The 26,791-nt window shown below is 34.3% G+C and overlaps 1 protein-coding gene across 1 annotated transcript; it reads right to left on the reverse strand.

Annotated features, from left to right (window-relative positions):
- Positions 1 to 246: 246 nt before the first annotated feature.
- Positions 247 to 26,791, reverse strand: LOC117793997 (cholecystokinin receptor-like). The gene is given in 5 exon segments (XM_034634461.1): positions 247 to 623; positions 1,111 to 1,311; positions 23,965 to 24,025; positions 24,028 to 24,504; positions 26,759 to 26,791. Coding segments are annotated over 5 exon segments (1,149 nt in total).

The raw sequence follows: 26,791 nt of genomic DNA on the forward strand, positions 1-26,791 counted from the left end.
CTAGCTAATGTGAGACTACTATGTTAATGAATAAAACACTTGTATGTAAAAATGAAATAATTATTATTTAAACAATTAGTCACTGACTTTTCAAACCACCCTCGTAATAACCACGCTCTCAGTACGGGAGACAGAGGATGTGATAAATGAACCATAAATTATATCTGGTATATATGTAAGTGAACTAAGTAGCCATCCGGAAAATTACATAATCTAACAAAGAAGAAATATGAGGGATCTGGTATGTCACATAAACTTACCATAATAGTATTGGGGTGCTCCAAACTGTTGCTGTTGGAGGAAATCCAATTGGGCTGCACTATCAATTTCCATGGGCTCTGAACCACGCTGCACTTGATTTGAATTGCCATAGGGTCTACGTGGAGCATTGAAGCTTTTATTATTGCTGCTGCCACTGGATAGGCCGACGTCGGGGCTGCTGTTGCCAAAATTCATGGCCCGCTCGTTGCGCATGCTCACGTAAAGAGTTCGTGTGATAAAGAGATAAGCTAAAATTAACGCCAGCAGTGGCAGAACGAGCAGGGCTAAGACCAAGAAGATGTTATACCATAGCTCGTAGCCAATGAAACCGGCTGGCCACTGCTCTCGGCACTTGCGAAGTCCTGAAAATAAATCAAAGCTGTACATGGATCTGAATCAAGGCTGCAAGCCGGTTCTGAACCCAACCACGCTGAACCGGTTCGGTTCGGGTTTCTTAGCAATCCGAACCGGATTATAAACTAAATGATCTTCAATCGAAACTGTTCTGGGAATTTAGTGCTTATCGAGAAGTGAAGTGAATTCAATCGCGCGGAAACAAAACAAGTTCACTTAAATTATATTATAACATAAAAATTCATAAAATAATAGGTCATCTTAAAACTAATTTGGACTATTATATATATCAAGAAAAATTATATTAAAAAAATATTTTTTTTCTGCACATAATTAAACCAAGGTTTGAACCCAAACCTTGGGTTTAGGAGGTAAATAAATCAATTTGCGAACCGAATCTAAGTCGTGCTCTAGGGTTCGAACCATCGAAGCGAGCCTTTACCAAAATTTTGGTGGTTTGCAGCCTTGATCTGAATTTAATTTGAATCAACTTACCTTGACGACTTGTTGGCATAAGCTGGCTGAAAACCGCAATTGGTGTCATGCATAGGAGACTTCCCAACCATATGAATGCAATAATCTTGTTAGCATGATTAATGGTCTGCCATGTGCGAGATCTTAGTGGATGACAGATAGCATAGTAGCGTTCGCAGGATATAGCTACCAGAGTCCATGAGGAGACAGCTACCGATGCGGCTGCAGATTGAAAAGGCAAATAAAGTTGTATTCTGATCCCTTCATTTAAAGCTTGAGTTCAGTTTATCATAATTTCGACACAATTTTGAAAGGCATTGTAAATATTTTGGTATTAACTCTACAAACACTGATAAAAAAAATTTCTAAAATCAATATTTTGAATTCAAAACTAAGAATTTTAGTCTAAACAAGGGGGCTCTGCCCCCTGCTGGCTTCGCTCGCGGTGAGGTGCGGCTACAGTGGAGCACGCTCGACAGTAGGATACCCTGAGCCCATGTACTCTTTTATAAAAGTTGATTGTGGCCCATTTGCAATGGACTCAGGGTATAAAAATTACACACGCGAAACTATGAACAACTTTCGGCTTTCTTAAATCACTGAGTTTATCACTGCAGACTACGTTATTAATGCCCCACTGAACTAATACATCACTCGGTATTATATTATACGTATTTAAAATTTTTTAGAAATTGATAAATTGGTAAATCGCAAGTCGTAATCGAAATCGCTTGCAATCGATGTAGAGTGTGTCAAGAGTAGCCACAAACTACAACTTTGCTCAGCCTGCATTCTGGTAACACCCATTTTCCACTCTCACTCTCTCCCTCCTTCGCAACAGATTCGAGCCTGCCAAAGGCCCCTTTTTGCCCATTTTCAATGAATAAAAAAAAAATGAATCAAAAACATAAAATTCTTAAAGTGAGAAAACACCGCTTAGTTTTTAAAACATTTAAAATAAGTTCTTATTACAAGAATAAATGTTCTTAAAATTAATGTCAATAAAAAAAATTAGGAGGATTTTAAAAATTTATCTTAATCTCTATACATTTTTGGGAGATTTTCGGTTGGTTTCGGTTTTTGTTGCACCCGTAAATTGTTATACCCTGAGCCCATTGAAAATGGGCAAAAAAAAGGTATAATGTGTTTGGCAGAATGTATGAAACAGGCAAAAGGGGGCGTGGCAGACCCCCCAAAGTATACATATTCTTGATCAGGATCAACAGCCGAGTCGATTGAGCCATGTCCGTCTGCCTGGCCGTCCGTCCGTATGTTTCAACGCTTCGATCTCAGGGACCATAATAGCTAGAGACTTATAACTTGGTATGTAGGTTCCTGGATACCATAGGCAGATAAACTTGTTTTTATTTTTGGATCGGACCACTATATCATATAGTTGCCATAGGAACGATACATCGAAAATGAAGTTTAAGTATGAAATAGTTTTTTGTTTGTTGAGATATCAGAACTAATCTACATCCTTACCAAATTTGGTTCAAATAAGGTCTTAACCAAATTGATAGAATATGCATTCAACTTGGTTTTGCCCATCCTGACCGAAGATCGCTTAAATCGGTCGACTATATCATACTTATGGCTGTCATAGGACCGATCGGAAGAAAATCAAGTTGTAGTATGAAAAAGTTTTTTTTTAAGACATCCTTACCAAACTGATAGAATATGCGTTAATGTTGGTTTTGCACATTCTAACCAGTTTTGTTCGAATCGGTTTCATATATAAAATATATGGTATACAATTGGTCGAAAACTTTTATAAAAGAGTACCTGGGCTCAGGGTATCCTACTGTCGAGCGTGCTCGACTGTACCCGAGAGTAGGCGAGAAAAGCGAGCAGGGGGCGGAGCCTCCTTGTTTTTTTTTTATCGTTTTTTTTTTTTTTAATTTTTTATATGGGCATTTCCACAGAGAGGTCCACCAGGACCGATAAATTAAATGTCATCCAAAAATGTTTTTAAACTTTGTGTATTACATAGATTTCTTCAAATTTTATTAGATTCTCAGATGCATCTTTTCTTTAAAGTTACATTTTCTAAGAATAATAATGTAGGTGGAATCTTATCAAAAAATGCTAAGGGGGAATAGAAATATCAATCTACGGTAAAATTTTTATTTGTTTTTAATGATATTTCTATGTAACGTCACGTCATTTAAAAAGCTATTAATCTCTTTATATCTTCGCTGATGATCGCAAGTGCGTGAAGTCTCAAACTTACACAGAGTTTAGTACGACAAAGTAAATATAAGAAGCTATTAGGTCATAAAATGGATAATCTATGATATATTTACTTTCAAATGTGTGTAACGTCACGTCATGTCTATTTTTTTTTTTTATTTGGAAATTTTCATAGAAAAGTCCATCGAGGCAAAAAATCTAAAAATTGATAAAAAAATTCGAATCTTGCAAAATTTGTTTTTAGAAAAATATTCAAGTTTCTTAGTTATACACGTAAGTTATATAAATTTATATAAAAAATTTAGTTTATGTTTATTTTTCACCGTTTTCTTAAAATTGTCTTCCAAAATTGAAACTTGAAACTTTCCATTAATATTATCATAGAGCAACTCGAATACTGAGTTTAAGTGAGTTTAATTAAATGCTCTTAATTAAATACGTAAGAGAGAACGAATTCAGTTTGAATAAATTTGAGTGAAGTTGTGCTGATAGCAAAATTGGTTTTTCGAAACTTATTTTAAATGAGTAATTTTTTTTTGATAATCTCCAATGTTCTGAAGGTAACTGGGCCTCATGCTTTTGACAAGTACAAAACAACTTTAAAAAATATATTGAGAAGACTTATAACAGTTTTGTATACTTGGTAGCTTGGTAAATAGAGCAGGCGCATGCGATGCGGTCGGCGAAGGTTGTAGTCTCAAAATAATATTTTCTTTATAATATACTTATATCGATTTTAGCGTTTTTAGTACTTTTTTTTATTTTATGTCACTTGTTTCTACCAAATTTACAATACAAAACATAAAACAAGGAGGAAAATTTAATGTGTTTTATATGTTTGTATTCTTGTATGTAAGTACACACTCCAAGTTGATTTTTGTTTATAAAATTGTTATTTTTACTTCTAGCATCCAACACCTCCAAGACCAAGACCGTAGAGAACTGTCTTATACCCTAAAAAACTAAAAGGTAGATTTAAAAATCTTGTGTGAAGTCATCTTGATAACTCAAATAAGTAAAAAAAAGTTATGCGGCTCGATTCCTAGAACGCCAAATACGGGAAACCTTTGAGTTTTATAATTAAACGTGCAGTGTATAATTAAACGCTTTCAATAGTAATGTTGATTCCAATTTGAAAGCGATGTTATCATGCTAGTCCTAGAAGTATAATTAAATGTGTCTCCTGTACAATTTAGTTTTTGTAACTTGTACATTTTGAAAAGGTAGTCAATACCATTTGCTGTGGACAAAGAACGCATGACTGTTGGAGCGTACTTCTTAAATTAAAAAATGAACTTAAGCTTCACGGGTTGCATACGCGGACTGTGTCGAGCCCTAAAGAAAGCTGCTCAATTCATGGGGCGTATCATTAAAATGTTAATTTATACCGGTCTCAGTTTCTCTTTCGCTTTGAGATTCCTTTGTGGGCCGTGGGCATAAAAAATGTGGCCCCATTTCGGCCAGGACAGCGTTAATGACAATGATACTCGTACCTAGCAGAGCACTTGGACGAATGTAACTACATTTATATCCCTGCCGCCTGCTCAACCTAATATCTGTGCGTGAACTGTCGCGTGGTCCAGGGTCGAATGGCCGAATAAGCACGCACAATTTATTAACACAAAGAGGAAACCACAGTGAATATAATTCACTTTAGATTTTGGTAAATAGGCTTTTGGATTACAGTTGTAAGGCACTTTAATTTAGCATAAAAAATGTGATTAGCACGTCTCATGGTTTAACACAACTTAACTGGTTTCGTATGGAAAGAAAAAATCATAAAAGGCTCTGGAGGATATAAAAAGGACAATGGGAAATGGCTTCAAAAAGTGCTTTAAACTTTTTAATAAAAAATATTGACTTAATTATGTGTGACATTACAATAAATCAATATTAAAATGATTCGCAAAAATTACATCAACACGTTCACCAGGTGGCTGTCAGAAATGTATCTCATTGGTAATACTTGATATATGAAATATGTGTTTAGTTGCATTGTAAAAGTTTATGTATTTAAAACTTTTATGAACAAAATGTAAAGCCAAGGAACGCCAGATATACCTAGTGTAACCATAAGAATTATGTCTTAATAGTTCAAATATGCATCTAGAGTCTTTTCATAATTGTAATAATTATGGACAGCTCAAATGATATATGTTCTATTACTCAAGACAGCTAAGTCTTAAAAAATCGTAAATCATTTTCAGCCAATAAGGAACTTTTAAATTGAACATCCATCGACAGTCGCACAACAGTTGGCAAAGTTTGCTTATTTTGTTTATGTCCCCATATTGGCAATTGTTGGGGAGCTCTTATCGTGGTTTTTGATTTATTGCCGATAATTTTGTTTGTTCACCCAAACCCCTTGTCTAATAAAAATGCCTGCGTTTTTATGAACTTAGTCTCATGTTTGGGCTCAAGTTCACAGTGGTAGAACGAACATTTCTAGATTTCCGAAATGGAATATTTCCTTATCATTAATCGAAGCTTTTTCGACGCTTTGATGCAAACAGACAAACTTACTTTTCATATTATTTTGGGAGAGCTACTAAAAAGTTTAAATTTAATTATCTTTTAAACCAGTTTTCGGACCGGGATGATCGAAGTACCATTTTGGATAAGAAATTTTAAATATTAAAATAAAAATTCAACCAAAATGCTCAAAAAAAGCACCCAGTGTAATGATTTTACTTTTGTCCCTCCCACTTACAACACTTTATCGCATGAACCAAGTGAGTTACCAAAAGTCTTAGAAAGCCATCCGCACTGCTATAGTATTTTTTTTTCGGCATAAAGGTGGGTGTGGTTAGGTTCGGAAAAACTTTTCTACCAATCTAGAAGCACTCAACTCTTAAAAAATTGTTTGAGAAAAATCTTAGTTTAGTTAATAGCACATACGAGTGTACAAAATATATACAATACTTTACATTTAACTGTCTCTTAAATTAAATAAATAAAACTTTGTTTCCTATTGAAGCAACCACTGCACACTGGGCCAAATCGCGAAATATTTGGCATAAAATCGAAAAATACAGATTTCGAGTTGAAACTTCCCATATTAAAGCGCGCGTCAGACGGGGACTTTTTAACCGACAATTTTTTACCGACGGTAAATTGTGCCATTTATACAACTCACATCGGATGTCAAACTAAAATCCCAACGGTTTTTGTTTTCACAGAGTCTGGTCACACTTTGAACAATTTCATACATAAATGCTTTAACATAGTAGGCATTTGACCGCCACCAATAAAGCGTGTTCTATTTCCATCGGTCAGCGTCGGTATTTGACCGACGCTTTAAAGTTTTGTGACAACTGACAGCTTTTCAGCAAAAAGTGTCGGTGAAAAATCCTCGTCTGACGCTCGCTTTAATAAATACAACAAGCTAAATATGTAATGAAAATTTTGAGTTCATTTAAACCAGGGGTGATCAAAGCTGCCTTATTGATGTGCTCGCACCAATACAAATAAAATAAATCGCACGCACACATGTAACTTACATTTTTTTTGTTTCAATGTGTACACTAGAAAAAAATAGTAACATGTTTCTTCAAGTGAAAAAATTAAATAACAAAAGAAAAAATGCGAATAGAACAGATGCGTAAGACGATTCACAACAAAGTATAGTTTATGTTTTCAGTGTATACGAAACAATAAGGCAACAATAAATTACATTCGGATAAGCGACGAGTCACTCATACAACAACAAAGTCTATGAAATTGTTGTTGCTGAGCTTGGCGACATGTCAGAAAATTAAAAGAAAGAGAGCGAATGTGTAAAATTGTTTTTGATTTAAAAGGATCAAAAGGAACGAAAAGAGAAAAGTCAAAAATTGTTTGTGTAATTTGTCAATGTGCACTAGGAGCCTACTAATGTGTAAGCTCACACACACTCCTACCCTGACCTATAAGACCACATTGCGGATACGTAATCTTAATGTAAAAAGAAAATCAAAACTACATATATATTCGAATATTGTCGATCAAACGTTCAGAATCGTTCCATGAGAGAACTCAAGCTTATCTGCAAATTATAAGCTCCGAAAATGACACAAAAAGCATTAATTAATAGACCCTTCTACTTTATTTTAACATACATTACAGATCGCAGAATCCCGCATAAAGTTAGTTTTTACTCCACAGAAGACGAGCATTTTTCTTAAATTTTCTTCGATTTTGAACAAACAAAAAACAATACTCACAAATGACAAATAGCAATTGGTAACAACATATTTTTTGGTTTATCCATTCTACATTCCCTGACCTTCAATATCGAATATTAACAAAAAGTTTTGCTCCAAAAGTGTGCAAATGACAAGCGCGCAAAGTCAATAAAAATATCCCACCAATTTTTATCAATGCACACAGCTGACTAAACACCTGACTTTAAAGTCCGATCAAATTTGCACGGTTGCAGTAATAGCGAAAATAATTATCAATTATTCAGAGCTAAGTATTTAGTTTGATTATGTTATACTAAAGTTTTGTTTTATTTCCATAAAATTTTCGACTTTATTCCAAATATTTAGTGATATGACCCAGTGTGCACTGTAGAGTTCAACACACTTAATCTAGGTCCTGGTCCACTAAAACTCATTTGGTATTCGTCTTTTGCTTGTGCAAAAGATAAGTGGGCACAAGTGTATGTGTGAACCTAATATCAATAACAATCATTTCAAGTTTGAGATAACAATAAAAAATGGCAACGCACAAACTTTTTTCTCAAGAATTTAGTGTTCAGCAGTCGAGATGGCTCGAATTCAAACTGCCCTGTGTACAACTAAGAATAAGGAAGTCTCGTATTGCAAGTCCGTAAGTAAACTTAGCACAGTAGATAATTTTATACATTTTATAAATACATTCGCAGACTTCATCCACTTGTTTAACATAGTTATTAAAGCTTTTTTAAAGAGTATACCTTTGTTTGGTTAACTTTTCTTGCCGGGCTGTGCTCAAGATTCAGTCCCTAAATTGTGAAATTATATTGAATTTGAAATTTGTTCCTATTGTTTTTATTGAAATGGCAGTTATTGCTCAAATAGGCAAAGGTCACCAACTGTCGCTTCATTTGCCTAAGGCTCAATTTGATTGGCTATGTGTGTGACCTCATATTCAAATTGAAGATATTAGGCATATTGTAACACAACATTTGACAGCAGCCCTTGACAGCGGTTACCAAGAAAACCACAGGGGACTGGGGATTAGGAGAAGAGTGCTCATTTGTAACTCATTGTTTGTTAATTTGCGCCATACTGTATACGAATTTTGTCAATTTCACTGCACTTGATTGAGTTTTAGACAAATCGAAATGTATAGTATGTTACACTTTTTCTAAAATTAACTTTTTGATGCAATTTTGTTCTAAAGCTCCAAGCACATCGCCTTGTAAAATATTATAACCGAAAGCGCGATAATTAAGACAAAATCTCACTGTCAATTTTATCGTGATTCTTCGAATAAGTAGAAAATTATCGCATGCTCCATACAAAATTTACAAAAAATTTATTTCAAAGACCAGCGATAAATGTGAACTTTTTCGGCGCATTTTTTCTAACATCTTTCTTTAATTTGCAATCAATTCTATTCCTTTTTTCATCGCGGTAACGAATGCATTGAATTAAATTATACCGTTATAAATATGTGAAAAATATTTTTCTATTAAGCCCCACCAAATAAATTGAAGAATATTTTGAGCATGCTGTGCTCCGCCCCCTGCTCGCTACGCTCGCGGTGATTTATGAAAGAACTACAGTGGAGCTCACTCGACAGATATATGCTCGCTACCCACATCTTTGCGGCAGTTACATTTAATGACCATTAAATAAATAAATACTTAAAAAAACTTCAATTCGTACAGAGGCTTCATTTAGTTGACACTTTTAGCATTAAAAATGTTAAAATAAGAGAAAATTTAACATAGCAACCTTCAAACGTAAATAAATATATGCAAAATAAACATTTATAGATTAACATAATTTAATGAACAATTGAATTGTCAGAAGAAATGTATACTAACAAAAAATAATAAACATAACATTCGTATAACATGTCTAACATAAATTTTACTATGTTAATATAACATTGATGTAACATGTATAACTAAAATTATATTCTATTATTATAACATGAACATAACATGCGGACCTGCTGTTACCTCCACCCCTCCAGACTATGCGTACCATGGCAGGCAAACCAAAGCTTATTTGCTTAATAAATTCGTTGTTTATAATCCGATCGCAATGAAATTTTTAGCATACATCATAAAGATTGCAATCTGTGCTGATGTGCTGATTTTGAAATCTCTGCCTACTAAATTGGCCTTGTAATTGGATATTTTAGCTTTTGTCGATTACAGGAAAATTGGGAGGCGTGGCAAAATTATAAAGCAAACTTGACCTGAGTGAGCAACATAGCAGTATTGTCACGGTAGCTCTAGTCCTTATAGTCTCTGAGGTCCAGGTAATTATATGTCCTCCATATATCATATTTCCTCAAATATCTCCTTTGTTTATTTACCGATCTCGATGAAATTTTCAGCACACCCCAGGACTTGTCCCCCCATCCTGTCTCAAGACTGTAGCTTTAAAATTGCTCTTGTTATTAGATTTTATATCATTTGCGTGGGTGGAAGTGGGCGTGGCCAAATTAAAAAAAAAAAAAACTAAATATAGGTCAACATCCTCGGAGTTTTGTCACCAAAAATGGTTGCTCTAACTTTTATAGTTTCGGAGATAAAGGTGTTCAAAGTAGTGTCCCATAATTGTCACGAATCTAATAGGCTCTAGTACCCATTTTTTTTTGGGTACCGAGCTAAATATATTAATAAATTTGTACATACATACGTACGATATGTTTGTATTTTTGCGAGACAGACCTAACTTAAATAAAAAGTTATTTTTGAATATAAAGCAAAGTAAGTAAAATGATATACATACAGAAAACAACAAATACTTTTTGAAAACGTGTAGCAAAAGCATACCGGTACAAATATTTCGATATTCGGTTCTTATAAAAAAATGTATTTCGGTTACGAACCCGGTTCCAGTTCTTAAAAGGAAACGGTATATTTTGGTTGTGACGGACTTTCTTTGTCATTATTGTCCCTAAGACAAAGTAATGATCAATAGAGATTTTTACCATATTACAGCACTAATTAAAAATATATAAAATATAAATATATATAAAAATATATAAAGCATCACGAAATGTGCGAAAGGCGACTAACAATATATTTTGGTTGTCACGGACTTTCTTTGTCATTAATGTCCCTAAGACAAAGTAATGATCAATAGAGATTTTTACCATATTACAGCACTAACTAAAAATATATAAAATATAAATATATATAAAAATATATAAAGCATCACGAAATGTGCGAAAGGCGACTAACAATATATACAGTTAAGTTGGAATATTTGCTACGACTGTCCGATCAGATCGAGTTATATACCGATCGAAAGGTTTAGTCCTAATTTACAAAATGGCATACTAAAACTTTTTCTGACAAAATTTAAATGATTGCAGCTAATGGGGCTGTTGGGGCCTTTTGGTAAATATTTTTATTTTTTAAAAATTAAAAATACGCGTCGATCAATACCTCGCTCACCCAAATCCGATAGCTGGTTCAAAAGATAAATGAATTTTAATATTTAGTGGACTTCTCAAAACGAAATGAAATGACAATTTATTATATTTTTTTTTTTTTTTTTTGTTTGTTTGTCTGTTTGCATCAAAGCGCTAAAGAAGCTTAAATGTAATGATGGGGATTGATTCCTTTTCGAAAATCTGGAAATGTTTGTTCTACGTATTTTTGAAAAAACCGCTTGTTTAGCGGGAAAACGCTAAATCCCGGTAAAAATTACAGTTCCCAAACCGAAGAAGCTACATATATGTTCTATTTATCATTGGAAAGGTGTGTTTGAGGGCTTTTATGCGTACCTCTAAACTTTTTTTCTAAAGTATTCAGGTAACATTTTACAGGTGAAATAAAGTTTTTTTAGCTTACATTTTGGAGATTTCTGACAAAACGGCTCTAACGATTTCTGTAAAATTTTAATATGTCGTAATACGTACAATTTCACGTTTTTTTGGTATATGAAACATAAATTGGTTAAGGGGTTTGGAAGATATTACCTGTTAAGTGAATAAATAAATTTTTCTATCGGTCGAAAATCACGTTTTAGTACGAAAAACTTTTTGGTTTTATGAGATATCTCAACCAAACTGATACAATATGCATTTAACTTGATTTTATATATCCTGACTAAAGTTGAATAAAATCGGACCACAATATCATATAGCTGTCATAGGACTGATCGGGTCAAAATAAGGTTTTAGTATGAAAAACTTTTTAGTTAAGTGAGATATTTTAAATTCAAATTGATAGCATATGCATTAAGGTTAGTTTTAAAAATCCTGACCGAAGTTAGTTCTTATCGGACCACTATATCATATAGCTGTCATAGGACCAATCGGGCGAAAATCAAGTTCTACTGTGAAAAACTTTTTTGTCTTATGAGAAATCTTAACCAAACCAATACAATATTATATACATTTAACTTGGTTTTATATATCCGATCGGTCCAATATTAAGTCTTAGTATGAAAAACTTTTTTGTTTTACGAGATATCGTAATTAAACTAATAGAATATGCATTTAAGTTAGACTTATATATCATGACCAAATTTGGTTCTAATCGAACCACTATATCATATAGCTGTCATAGAACCGATTGGGCGAAATCCAAGTCTTAGTATGAAAAACTTTTTTTTTCATAGTAAGTACGGGGTCTCCGACAGTAGAGTATGCTCGGCTGAAGCAATGCAAGCGAAGCGAGCAGGGGGCGGAGCCCCGTAGATTTTCTTTATAATTAAAGAAGAAAATTTTTTTAAATATGAAATACGTTCAATAACTAAATTTATATATTTTACTATCTGCCTGCAATAATGATAAAGTTACAATGTCAAAAGCAATTGCAAAAATTTCTGATATCCCACAAAAAAAACCTCTACACGAGGTAAAAGACTAGTGACGAAAGCAATTTCTAGACCCAAATTTCTGATATCCATTTTTGTGACGAACAAAATTCAGTTTAATCTTAAAATTTTAAATAAAAATATAAATTAATAAAAAAAAAGCGAAAATTGGCATTTGGCACTGCGCAAAAAGTAATTTGTATGTACAAAGAAGCTCAGTCTTTTTGCTCACAATTAAAAGTATGCTGGTAAGAAAAATACCAAGCAAATTTTAAATGCTTTGATAAAATGTCAACTAAAATTGTACTGGTAGGGAAATAAATAAATAAATATTTGCCGGCGCTGGAACATTAACCAGCGCCAGTCATAATTTTCTGTAAGCATGAATTTTCAAGCATTTTAAATGTCAACTGGAAAATTTCAACTATAAGCACAATTGATACAAAAAGTTGTTGACTTGAATACTCAACTAAAATTATAAAATATTTATTTTTCGCTGTGAACATTCAACTAAGTAAAAATATTTTATCGAAAAAAAATTGAATCAGTATTCCCAGCCCTGATTGTCACCAAATTTGGTTGCTCTTACTTTTATAGTCTCGGAGATAAAGGTGTTCAAAGTAGTGTACCATAATTGTCACGAATCTAATAGGCTCTAGTACCCACTACTAATTTTGGTACAGAGCTAAAAATATACTTGAAATAAATGTTTAATTTTGTTAATTTTAAAAGTTATATAAATTTTCTTCATACTAGTTCCATTTTTATAAAACTTATCGTATGTAATACATTTTGTGACAAAGCTATCAAAACTTTGAGCACACAAGTTTCGTAGGTGTAGAAAATCATTTATTATATCAAAACTATAAATTTTTTACATGATTTTTTTTTTTTGATAAGAGTTAAAAAACTTCAACATTTATCTGCAGTTAAAATTTGGAAGCGATGTATGTTATTTACCCTGTCCCAACAAAACTAAAAAAAACGTCTCCTGAACAATTAACTTTTTGTAACATACGACACTTTTGCAAAAAGGGGTCGACATTTAGAAATAAAGCTGATTCCGTCACGAATCCGTTAATGCGTTGCACATGTCGAGAAAAAATTATAATACTCTTTTCAAGGCAATAAAGAAAAAACTCTTATAGTGCATAGTTTTGCGACAAGTTTGCTCATCTGTGTACACACACAGAGCGTGCGTCTTAATTATGAAGTTTTCTTTATGTTAGACTCCTCAAATTGAAACAAACTTTAGCTACGTCTGTGCATCTCCCAATAACGGCACAAACACAAAAAAAAATACCAAAAGATTGACGTCCTTAAAAAGGGTGTGCACAAATTACCATGAGATTATATAGTATTATATGTACGATGTACGATTAGGTGTAAGGACATTTAAGGGCCTGGACACAGGTTGAGTATTCTCGATTAGAGCTTTAAACTGCAAAGAGTTAAATTTTTTGTATTTTAGACATATCGATTTTCTAAATTCTCTACGTTGCTGTTGATTCCCCATTGCTTGCTTAGGCACTTTTACGACCTATTTCCGTTTCCGGGGTTGCTATTCCGGATGATGTTTAAATCGCTGTTTACTTTGCTGCTTCAAGTTTGTCTTGCGCTGAATGTTTGACAAAATTGTTGTTACGTGCATTCTCAACCCAGACATTCATCTCTCGCTTCGACGCCCCCATGACCAACTTATTAACAGCATAATAACAATGGCAAGCAAACAACTTTTCCCTCTATCCAACCATTCAATCTCACACACGAGCTCTTACCCATTTCCCAGGCTTGCAAATCCCTACAATCCACATGTTAAGACGAAGCCACATGGCAATTTGTAATAAAAATACTTCTGCCGTCTTCCCCATTTGCCATCTACATCGTATCCGCCATCAAGGCATGGGACCTTCAGTCCGACTTGGTCCACATCTGTGGTATGCCATCGAATTGCAAATTGTGACTCGTAAATTAATAAATGTCAACGTCTGCCGCTAAATGGCCTGTCATACTAATTTTCACTCGAATTTATGATCATCATTATGGCACAGTGCATCACTCGTTGCACGCAACCTTGAACCTAACCCCTAGCTCAAATCCAAACCCAAGTCCTTGTCTAAGTTCTCTTTTGCCTTCTGATTTATATTCGCATCTTTCAAAATCCGGTTAATGCCATCCATCGAATACAAATTCAATTTACTCGGCCATTTTCAATTTATGCTCGTCAATCCCCGAATCCCAATACAAAAAGAAAAAAAAAAAAAAACAAAAATAAAATCCTTCATCTTGACGGCTTATGACGGCTGTCAGTCTCTAAAGGCAAACGGCAAACACCTTGTGTTATTCCCAGAAAGCTAAAGAAAATTCTCCATAATGTATGCTATTTGATGCATGCTCCTGAAGTGCGATTGAGGTCACAGTATACACTATGCTCGTCCTGTAATAAATACATGACTAGTAGTTAGCTAAATCGTTAGCTTCAGGTAATAAGGTCGCATCGCATATCAATTCAAATAGACCATTGGCAACACAACAACAGTTTCAAGTGAAAAATATGGAAATTTATGGCGATTTATTCCTTTAATTATATTTCTCTGCCTGTCACAGTAATTTTTTTAAATTTATCGCGAATTAAATCAAATTTAAGTTTTTTTTAACTAAATACGATATTTTATAAATGTTTTTTGAGCAATTATTTATTAATTATCTTAGAGCTTTTAAAGTTTCCATACATTTGACACATACATTTTATTATCGTAATATTCGGGCTTGAAGTTGTTTATTCAGAAAGTAAATGATATGTAAGTGTTTGTTTCATTGTTTTGTATCTTATTTTTCAATGGATAATAAGTTGATTGAATCCTTGTGAATATAAGTGTGTAGGATAAGCTGCCAGTTTATGCCACTTCTTGTTTTATGCAATTTAATCAATATTTACTTATGTTGTTTAAAAAAAAAACGGAGAGCTAAAAGATAACAGTCATTCGTTTCGGCTTATTTTAATCGCAAATTGTTAGCAATGCACGTCCTTAAAGAGTTAGTACGATAGTTAAGCGAAATAACATACAAGATTCAAGGTCGCACTTGGATGAAGAAGAAACAGAGAACAACAACACTGTAACGTACAAAACTTGCGGCATGTTTGTTTGTATGTTGTTATGTATGGATATACGTATGTAGCATATTTACGTACGAATGCACATGTGCATTAACGTTTGTGTACCGTAGCGTTTTGTAAAGGAACAAAGCGTAACATAAGAACATTGTACTGCGTGTTTAACATTTTAACCATAATTTGCTCTTTAAGCAATAACTAAAGGGTCTCATAGTCGAGATGGCTAGAATGTGGACTTTCCTATTAGTTGATTTTGGAATAGTTCATAAATTAAATGAAATATCCTTGTCACCTAATTAAATATACATATATATATATTCCATTATTTTATATATATATTATATTATTTTATATATATATATTATACTATTTTATATATATATTTATTATATTTATTTTATTTGACATTTGCTAAAGATTCTTAGTACATACATTAATAAATATATAAATAATAAATATACGACCACATCAAATTTTAAAGTAAAATCTAAATAAAATAAAATCAAATGCATGAAGACTCTAACAGTTTAATTGATTTGAACTAACTAAGGCCAGCATTGTCAAAAACCAACTGTCTGACAACATTGATTGTTTCTGCAATCCTCAAGTATGATGGTCAATTTACTTGTATGTGAATATTTGCAGTATATACATATACTAATGAATATACATATGAGCAATTATCTAATACCGAACTTGACTTTCGTACGCATTCAACGCAAAAAAGAATACTACTGTGGGCTAAAATTACCGGAAATTTGTTTATAAATCAAAAAGTTTCTTTAATTTTCCAAAAATAATTTCATCCCCATCAATTTAATTCCCTCCCTATATTATGCACTTATGCCAACGGTTTTTCCAATCCTCGATGCATGCCAAAAAGTCACTTCCAGGAATGGCCTTCAGAACACGTGCCGATTCACGTTGAATCTTGAGCTTAGAAAATAAATCAGGTGAATTAGCTGGCCGCGGGACAATGTGGGCCGAGTTTTTGGCAAATGGTGTCCAAGAACCATGAGTTTTCAGCCCATAGTAATGGCCTTTTTTACGAATAGCTTCGCGCCAACGACGCATAACGTTCAAATAATATTCCTTGTCGACAGTTTGGCCGGTTGGAAGGAATTCATAATGAACTACACCACGATAATCGCAAAAAACTGTCAACATGACCTTGATTTTCGAGCGACTTTGACGCTATTTTTTGGGTCTCGGCTCACTTTTAGCTCGATATTTGCTCGATTGATCGGTAGTTCCCATAACGTAAGCTTTGATCCAAGTCTCATCGCCCGTAGTAATGCGTTTTATCTTATCCACGTGGCGCTGTTTTTCCAAGAAATTTATCGTTTTTGGCACCAAATTCGCTAAATTCCAGAGCTCGCAAGAAGTGGTCTTTTTTCTCAAGCGGTCAGCAAAAGAACTATCGTTCGCAGACACGATTGAAAAGAGAATCGAAAAGACACTTTAAGCTCGTTTTTTCTCAACGTGCTCTTAGCTCAACGAGAGATTTTTTCGATCTCTTTGTGATTTCATTCACATGAGACACTTCGTTGAGCAGAATTTGCCCTAAGTTTCTTTTGCGCTTGTATTTGTGTTGCGCGCGTGCCTCAGTTGTTTGTTTTCTCCCTTCCTCTTTAACAATTTGCCCGCGATGAGAAATAGAAACAACAAAAGCCTAACGCAACACAAAAAAAAAACACACTTCAGACTTCCACTTTGTTCGTTTTGCTCAGTGGCTAATGCTCAGTTGCTGAGCGTCAAACGACAGTGTTCTTCTCAAAATGTTTTCGAAAAGGGCATCGTGTGTCTCTCTCGCCGAACAGCATAAAACAGAAAACACAAGAGAAAAAAGGGTTTCGCTCAGAGAGTTAGCGCGTCCGTTAGGTTTTTTTCTGTCTTTTTGGTGAACAGACAGCAAAGAAAAATTTGGTTGAGCATATTTTGGGAGCTCTGCTAAATTCACACTTAGCGTCGTACAAAACTAATCGTAACTTTAACACTAATGAATATTTAAACGTATAATTTTGCACAGATGTTAATGACAGTAGTGCCAACCTAAAAGTTCAAACATCTGTTTCAATCGGAATCCCAAAAATTGTTTAATTAAAATTTCCCGGTACTTTTCGCTCACAGTAGTATGTCAACTTATTTTGTTATTTTAACAAAGGGCGAAACTTATGGATAAAATGTAACCCGAATATTTCCAGCGTTACCATATGGTACTAACAAGCAATAGGCATTCACTAAAACATCATATTTAGACAACATATTAACATTAGATTAACTTTAATCTGATTATCTAAAAGTAATTTGTTGTCTCTAACCGATAAAACGGCAGTGCAAAAAAACGGCATTTGGTAATTCGTCGCAAGTAAGTTTAAATCGTTTAATCGTTAAGTACTGAACTATATGCAATGCACGCATCATTAAAAAGGTAAAAGAATGCTCTTTTTAATTATAAAAAAAAATCTATAAAAAAAACTTTTTTTCGGTAAGTTTACGCTTTTTATTTTAGCGTTACCATATGGCAACGCTGGAAAGTATTGGGGTACAGGTTTTTTCTACACATTTAAATCTCGTTTCGGTACTGTTTTGTTCATAAAATTAATTGTTCATATGGCAGCTATATGATATAGTGAACCGATTTGAACTAAATTTGCTCTGGATGTATAAAACCAACTTACATGCATATTTTGTGAGTTTGGTTGAGATATCTCAGAAAACAAAAAAGTTTTCCGTACTGAAGGTTAATTTGATCCCGATTGTTCCTATGTCAGCTATATGATATAGTGCACCGATTTGAACCAAATTTGGTCATATATAGCAAGGAGGAGCCTTCCTGTTGGATAAAGCTGTGTTTGTTGGACTTCTTCACAAATATTCATATTTTGTAGTATTAAAAAAAACCTGTACCCTGTTATTCCCAGCGATTATCCTCACAAGGACAAACAAAAAGAATGTCTTTTTCGGATTTAGGGACTTCAAATTTATCAGTCCTGAAAGTTTCATGAAGAAACTCGAAAAAAAAAGTTGCTTAGGACGATTCGGGTTAATGCGACCAATTTAAAAATGTAATGCATTGAGGCATCTTACTGATGCTTTTTATATTTTTGCATTTTCATAAACTTTTTAATGCTGGAAGGGAGATTTCGTCAATCTCCTTTTTAAAAGTCACTTTTTAAAAGAACACGCAAAATATAGGAAAATAGGTATGTTTATACTAGTAAATGTTTAAATAAGTAACTTGAAAATTAGTCTGGACTAAAATTTCCCAAGAGGTGAATATTTGATTAATTTGAAGTTTTTGTCTGCGGTTGACATTTCTGTGGAAAATTGCGCATATGTACAATATTGACTCATAAATATATATAAAAGTTGTACGGCTCTCGACTACGATGTACCACGGTCTAGTCCCTCAGGTACACTTTACATACATATGTACGCACTTGAGTACACTAGATCGTTCAAAAAGTCCCCCGACTAACAATGAAAATAATTCTTTTTTTTTCAAAAATTATATATTTATTCAATGTAGTCTCCGTCTAGCTTAATACACTTAGTCCAACGTTCTTGTTACATTTCGATGGCATTTTTGCAATTGTCGGAAGAAAGTTCCTCAAAATGGGCTTCAGTTTCCCATTCAACATTATCATTGGAGTAATGTTTTTTTCCCTGAAGCAATATATTTAAGTTTGAAAACAGGTAGTATTCACTAGGGGCCAGATCTGGGGGATACGGAGGATGAGGAAGCAATTCCCAGCTCAATTAATTTATTTTTTCTCTCTTTAAAGAGGTTTTGTGAGATGGTGCATTGTCTTGATTTCGTCATTCACACGATCAAGCAATGCTGAGTAATATTCTTTGTTGCATTTTTCACCCTTACTAAGATAGTCGATGTGTATTATACCATGTCCATCCCAAAATACACTGGCAAAAACCTTACCACCCCATCGACTTGCCGTCACACGCTTTAAACGGCTTTCACTGGCCTCTCGCCACTCAGACCGATTGGACTTCGGAATGTAGTGATGGATCCAAGTCTCATCCATGGTTTAATATCTGGAAAATGCGGCACCCATTTTACATTGAGCTTTTTCATATGCAAATGGTCATGTAAAATCGAAACCGCCGACCCAGTCGATATGCCCACAGTCTCAGCAATTTCACGCACTTTGACTTATCGATCAGTCAACACGATTTGACGGACTTGTCTGATGATCTCTGGGATAAACACCTCTTTTGGTCTTCCCCAACGTTTCGAGTCTTCGGTGCTCGTACGACCGCGTTTAAATGGTTGATTTACCTGGAGAAGAGACCCCGTAATGCATATCAAGCCATATCTTCGCTTCAACGGTATTTTTTCCCATAAAAAAACAGTGTTTAATCAAAACACGAAATTTAGCTTTTGCCATTTTTCAAAAAAATCAAAAAGTTGCACCACAATAAAAATTCTAACTTGATAGCGAAGCTTCCGACTGCGCTCAAATTTTTACAGCAGCTTAGAAATGAATTAGACTGTAAAAAAAATTTGTATTTCAAAATTTTCTGGCGTACACTATGTGTCAGTCCGGAGACTTTTTGAACGATCTTGAATAGAAAGATACTTGAAGTGAAGCTTTACTGAATATAACTATAGTGATGGGTGCATTAATTTTTAAATATTTCGTTTGAATTGCCTGACACTTGTTTAAAAACATAACATATTATCAAAGGGTATTTTCAAGTCGATGCCAAAATTCTTAATGGGAATGCTGGAAGAATTCCCAAGGCAAAAAGAGTGTTCCGACAACACAAACAATGCTTGTTGGCATACAGTACTACATACATGGGTAACGGAAAATGTGCTTTACACGCAACAGAAAACAATGCACTTGCACCTTAAGCTGCAACAAAATGTAAAAGTCAAAGAAGAGCAGATTTCAGCAGAGCAAGAAATAACAAGGCGGACCCGAGTGTACTTGATTGTAAAATACCCTGAGCCGAGCCACTTAGACGCAGCTCTGCACACCGAATATTTGACATGATTTTCGACTTATCGTTCCTATTGCAGCTTAATTATATAGTGGGCCGATCCAAAAATGAAAAAAACAACCTTGACCTGCGTACGGTACCCAGAAACCTCATACCAAGTTTGAAGTCTTTAGCAACCGAACAGACGAAAAGACAGACGGACAGGACTAATTTGAATCGGCTGTTTTCACTGATGAAGAAAATATATTCTATAAGGAGTCCTTCTCCTTCTGCCTGTTACATACATACTTTTACACAAAACCATTGTATCTTTTTTTCCCATTTTTAAACGGCAAAGGGTATAATAAGCTTGACTTGCGAATAGTATTCAGGAACCTACATAACATAACATATTAGAAAATCTCTAGCAATTATTTTGATCAAGAATATAAGTATATACTTTAATGTGCTGTCGTGCAAATAGGCTATAAGACACTAGAAATGAAATAAAAAAAAACAAATACATCTATTCCCAACACTGTAATTAAACATTTGAAATGTAATACACGAGGTAAGAGTCTATAAATATCTAAGGCGGTAGATTTTGCCAATGACAGTATTCTTATCAGTTTTTACACAGAGATACCATCGGTTAATTTCTCATAAGGTCTGGCAATACTCTATTATTTCTGTATGCATTTCAGTGTCTTGAGTTGATAAAATATGATAGATAAAAAGATATGATAGAACACGTCCTATTCCATTTGTGAGCGTCTGTAAAAAAGGACAGAGGGGCCATTTCTCATTTTGGGTTGCAAAAATCGTGTTTTTTGAACCAGTGAAGAAAATTTAAAAAGCATTTAATAGAAAACTTCATAGGCTTTCAAATGACAGCTTGCGCAAGGTGATTGGTCCACAGGGCGACTCAGGTTTGCTGGTCAAAGTTGAAAAATATTTTTGGTGCATATTTTACATGTAAAATTTAAAACAAATCAATTTTTTTTCCCCAAAATACACATTTTAATCTTTTTTCATAATTTTAACAACATTAACTTGTATTTAAAATAGTTTTGTTAAGCTAATAAAAAAAATAAAATTTTTTTTTTAATCTTTATTGATGCCTGGCTTAGCGAAAGGAATGAAATTGTACTGCGCCCTTCCACTTCTATCACCATTTTATTGCGAGGTTGAATCAGTTTTTGATCTATAACTTCCTTAGACACAGCTGGACGCAAGAAAGACCGAGGTTATTTAGTTAGAGAATTGATTACTGAAGACTCCTGAAGTAGTGGGATGGAGTCCAAAAAAGTCCATTAGAAGATCTATTCCATCAAAGTAAAATAATAGCCTAATTTCAGTGCATTTTTTTTACATAGCTGGGATAAAAAGTCAACAAGTGAAGAAACAACTATCAACGGCATTTTATTAGAAATGAACGAAGCTATCAAATGAAATCAAAAACATAAAGATCAGTCGTAGAACTTGTCTACAATTCACTTTTTTTGGTAAGATTTGCACATTTGTGCGCGCACTGAAAAATGGGTCAACTTTAAAAGGCTGCCACGCCCACAATTCTTACCCGATTTCAATAATTGTTATACCCTGAGCCCATTAAAAATGGTCAAAAAAGGGTATAATGTGTTTGGCAGCATGTATGTAACAGGCAGAAAGGGGCGTGGTACACCCCCCAAAGTGTGTATATTCTTTATCAGGTTCAACAGCCAAATCGATTGAGTCATGTCCGTCTGTCTGTCCGCCTGTTTGAACGCGTCGATTTCAAAGACCATAAGAGCTAGAGACTTCAAACTTGGTATGTAGGTTCTTGGATACCATAGGCAGATCAAGTTTGTTTCTAGACCCTGTGCCCATTAAAAATGTGCACAATAAAGGGTATATTGTTAATTTTTGGATCGGACCACTATATTATATAGCTGCCATAGAAACGATACATCTAAAATGAAGTTTTTAGTATGAAAAAGTTTTTTGTTTGTTGAGACATCAGAACCAAACTGATAGAATATGCATCTGGGCTGGTATTATACATCCTAACCAAATTTGGTAAAAATCGGTCCACTATATTATATAGCTGCCATAGGAGCTTTGCATCAAAAATTAAGTTTTAGTACAGAAAAGTTTTTTATTTGTTAAGATATCAGAACCAAACTAATAGAATATTCATCTGGGCTGATATTATACATCCTAACCAAGTTTGTTAAAAATCGGTCCACTGTATCATATAGCTGCAATAGAGACGCTCAATCAAAAATGAAGTCAGTATGAGATATCTTAACCAAACTTATAGAATATGCATTTAACTTGGTTTTTTAAATTCTGACCAAATTTGGTTTGATTTGGTTCCATATATCATATAATTGCCATATGAACAATTGGTCGAAAATCAACTTTTATAAAAGAGTGAGGCTCAGGGTCTCCTACTGTCGAGCGTGCTTACCTCACCGCGAACGAAGCTAGCAGGGGGCAGAGCACCCTTGTTTAGATTCGTAATCCTTAAAGACTTCTCTATATTACTTTTTACGAACGCTATCCTCAAAAAAATGATTCGTGCCACGCTTTTTGTCCTGCGTCCCCAGTGTGCGACTTAAAAAATTGGTGTGTTCACACGACACCGACGGTTTTTTACCAAAAAGTGTCGGTGAAAAAACCCTCGTCTGACGGCTGCTTTAATGTCTCGCTAAAATTATCCGGTCCTGATGCGATTGAGTAGGACGGTAAATGATCACTAAGAAAGAAGTGCTAGCTTGAAAACTGTGGGGATTTTTAGATATTTATGATTTGCGGAACTGGAAAGGGGCGTGGAGAGTTACATTGACCCAAAATAATCTTGGTGTAAATTACTATAATAAAAACAAGTCACTAAGTAAGCACAATAACAATTTAAATAAGCAATTTAAGAATGTGTAAAAATCCACATTGCATTTATTGAGCTAAATATATGAATGCTGTTAATAAAATGAACCCACGAATTTAAATATATTTATTTGATATCAATAATGGCAATCACATTTATATGTACATAGGTATGTAAGTATTAAACAAATATTTGAACCCAGCTCAGTTGCAGTGACATGAGGTCATGGCATTCCCAGATTGTGGTTGCCACGCATTGAGAATAGCTAACACACACAAATAATCCCCCCTAACACACCCACACTCACGCACACTTTAATTAAGAGCAGATGCGGGTCAGCCCATTTAGCCAAATCGTAGTCAACTGTAGTTGCCAGTGCTCGTTACCTAGTCTGAGTTGCCAAGTTGTGACCAACCATTAATAATGTTATTGCACAAACTGTGACAGACTGTTACATATAATATGTACGATATGTATAAACGTGTACCAATCAACTGGGAATAGAATTCGAGATAAAAATATTTGCTTTTAGAGGACCCGGGTTACGTGTACCGATCCGTTTAAAGTTTAGCCTCAAGGCAAGTAGATAGCCGTTGGATTGCAACAAATGTACATTGTACATACATGTGAGTTGACTGCAACACTTTCAGCTTACAATCAAATGTTATAATTAAATAAATAATAATACTATAAATATTTATGAGTAACTAACTTTCATTTATCCAGAGTGTCTGACCCACATAAGAGACCAGCAGCCGAATGACGATTTGACTTACCTTGAGCGAATTGAATGAGTTTACAGAGGAATTCACCGAAGATGAAGTTGCGTAGGAGAGTTAGTTAGTTAGAGTCACGGGCATGCAGAGCACACCCAACAGTATATCAGAGATGGCCAGATTGAGTAGAAAGACATTGGTAATGGTACGCATGCGGCGATTCTGAACCAGAGTGAGCACCACCAGCAAATTGCCAATCACAGCGCAGAGTAGAATGATACTATAGCAGGGTATCACCCAAATGGGTACATCTGCAATTATGCGCGATACGTTTCTTTTCGATAGTGTCATCGGAGTCGTTGCAGCTCCAGCCGATCGTATTACGGTTGAGACCGTTTCCTCATTGCTATCAATCGTACCACGCATTGTTGTGGGTGTCACCGACGTTGGAGATGATTCCAAGTCCAGTTCCTTGCCGTTATAAATGTATAAATCGCTGCCGTTGATGGTTTCGATACTTTCAAAAACCTCCCCGGCAACATAGCTGGAATTGAGCTGCAGGGCAGCATTCGTTGCCAGAGGCACTAGCACGGACAGAAGCTGGTAGTAAATGGCGCTAATTGTGAAGCCGTCTCTTGATCACCACTTGAACGGGTCACACTAACTGACACTCGCGGAAACTCGAAAAAAAACACCACAATAACACCAGCACACTGGGTAATCAGCCGCGTCTTGTACCGAGGTCTTGTAGTCACCGTCGAGCACTGAATGCAGCCAGTGATTATTGGCGTTCTTTAGTGGCCACCAGTCGGCAACATTTGTGAAACTCACCACAGCTTCGGCATCAGGACTCTGTTCGCAACATGCTGCCTAAGAGCTTGTTGCTTTTGCTGGCAACATTTGTTTAAGCCATTACAAGCGTTATGTGACCGTTTAGCAAATATAACTTTAACATAAATAAATACGATATTTTTAATTTTTTCCACATCAAAAATCCCGACAACGGAAATAAAATTCCCCAAAAAAAACCAAGCTATACAGCTAATGGGGCCGTTGGGGCATTTTGGTAAAATTTGTATCAAAAGTACGCGTCGATTGATGTCTTGTTCACCCAAATCCGACAGCTAATTCAAAATATAATTAAATTCAAATTTTTAGTGAAATGAATGAAATGAAAAACCAGTTTGTTTGTGTGTTTGTTTGTTTGTTTGTCTCTTTGCATCAAAGCACTAAAAAAGCTTAGATTGGATGATGGGGATTTATACCTATTCGAAAATATAGAAATGTTTGTTCTACGACTTTTTGAAAAAAACCGCTAGTTTAGCGGGAAAACGCTAGATGCCGCTAAAATTTAAACCACAACAGTTTCCAAACCATATAAGCTACAGATATGTTCTATAATGCTTTTAGGCCCCAGAGTTGGGTCCATAAGCATTATCATTACTTTTTAATTAGCATTAAAAAAAGTAGTGCTAACGAAATTTTATTTCTCTAGCATTCATTTCAATAGCATTGAAAAAAGTAGTGCTAGTGAAAACGTCATTTCACTAGCATTGAAAAAATGAGTTCTAGGGAAAAATTTTTTAATTGGCATTAAATTAAAAATTTTTTGTTGGCAATAAGTAATGCCAATGAAAACCCATTTTTAATAGCGTCGAAAATAATTTTTTTGGAAATTAAAAAATTGTTTTAGGGAATTATAATATTATAGAACGGCAGTTATGGAGAATTAATGTTTTCAAAGTAATACAAGTCATTGCTTTAAAGTACTTTTATATATATGTTTTAAAATAAGTGACGGTTATCCTGCAATCCTGATCTCAACTATAGCCTTTTCCACTTGTTAAATTTAGAGTAAGCATATTAATATCCTTCTTTCAAAGTTTTAATGTTAGAAGCATAAGAAATCACACAAAAAAAACCTCTACACGAGGTAAAAGTCTAGTGTCGAAAGCATATTCTAAAAATTAATTTTTGCGTAGTACCGAATGCCAACATATGTGTGTTTTTTTTTAATAATTTAAATTTTCATTTAAAATTCTTATATTAAACTTAATTTTGTTCGTCACAAAATTGGATATCAGAAATTTTGGGGCTAAAATATGGGCATTTCGACAGAAAGATCCACCAGGACCAAAGAAATAAAAGTCATCCAAACATTTTTTTAAGCTATATGTATTATATAGAAGTATTTAAATTTTATTATATTAAGGAGTACACGTCGTTTTCTAGATGCATTGACGAGAATTCAAGCTCTAAAGTTAAAGCACGTGTTTTGTTCAGCGTTGTTCATTTCTAACTCTTATCTCAAACAATTTCATTGATGCAGGAACTAACGACAAAAAAATTCTAAAGAGGAAATGAAATATCAATCATTGGTAAACATTTTATATTTTTATGTTACGTCACGTCATCGAAAAAGCTTTTTATCTCTTTACATCTTCGGTCATGATCTCAAGTGCGTGAAATCTCAAACTTAAACAGAGTTTAGTACGACAAAGTAAATATAATAAACTTTTGGATCATAAAATAGATAATTAATTTTTTATTTAATTTCAAAAGTGTGTAACGTCACGTCATTTTTCATCATCAAAAAACTAATCAACATTCAAAGAAAACACTTTAATTATGAATTAACAGTTTGTTAATTACTAAAAAGGTAATATATATTAATTAAGACATTCATTAATTCGCTATAAAGTGAAAAAAAAAAATTATGTAACGTACGTCATGTAACGTAACGTGTCATGTAAATGTGTAAATGGAAGAGACTTCCCATCGACCATCGACTTCCTATGAGGAAATGAAATATATGGGCCGTTAGCAAAAATTTGTTCACATCAAAACAACTCACCTCATCAAAATGGACATCTTCATTTATTACCAT

Source organism: Drosophila innubila, chromosome X, assembly GCF_004354385.1.
Source record: "Drosophila innubila isolate TH190305 chromosome X, UK_Dinn_1.0, whole genome shotgun sequence".
NCBI lineage: Eukaryota > Metazoa > Arthropoda > Insecta > Diptera > Drosophilidae > Drosophila > Drosophila innubila.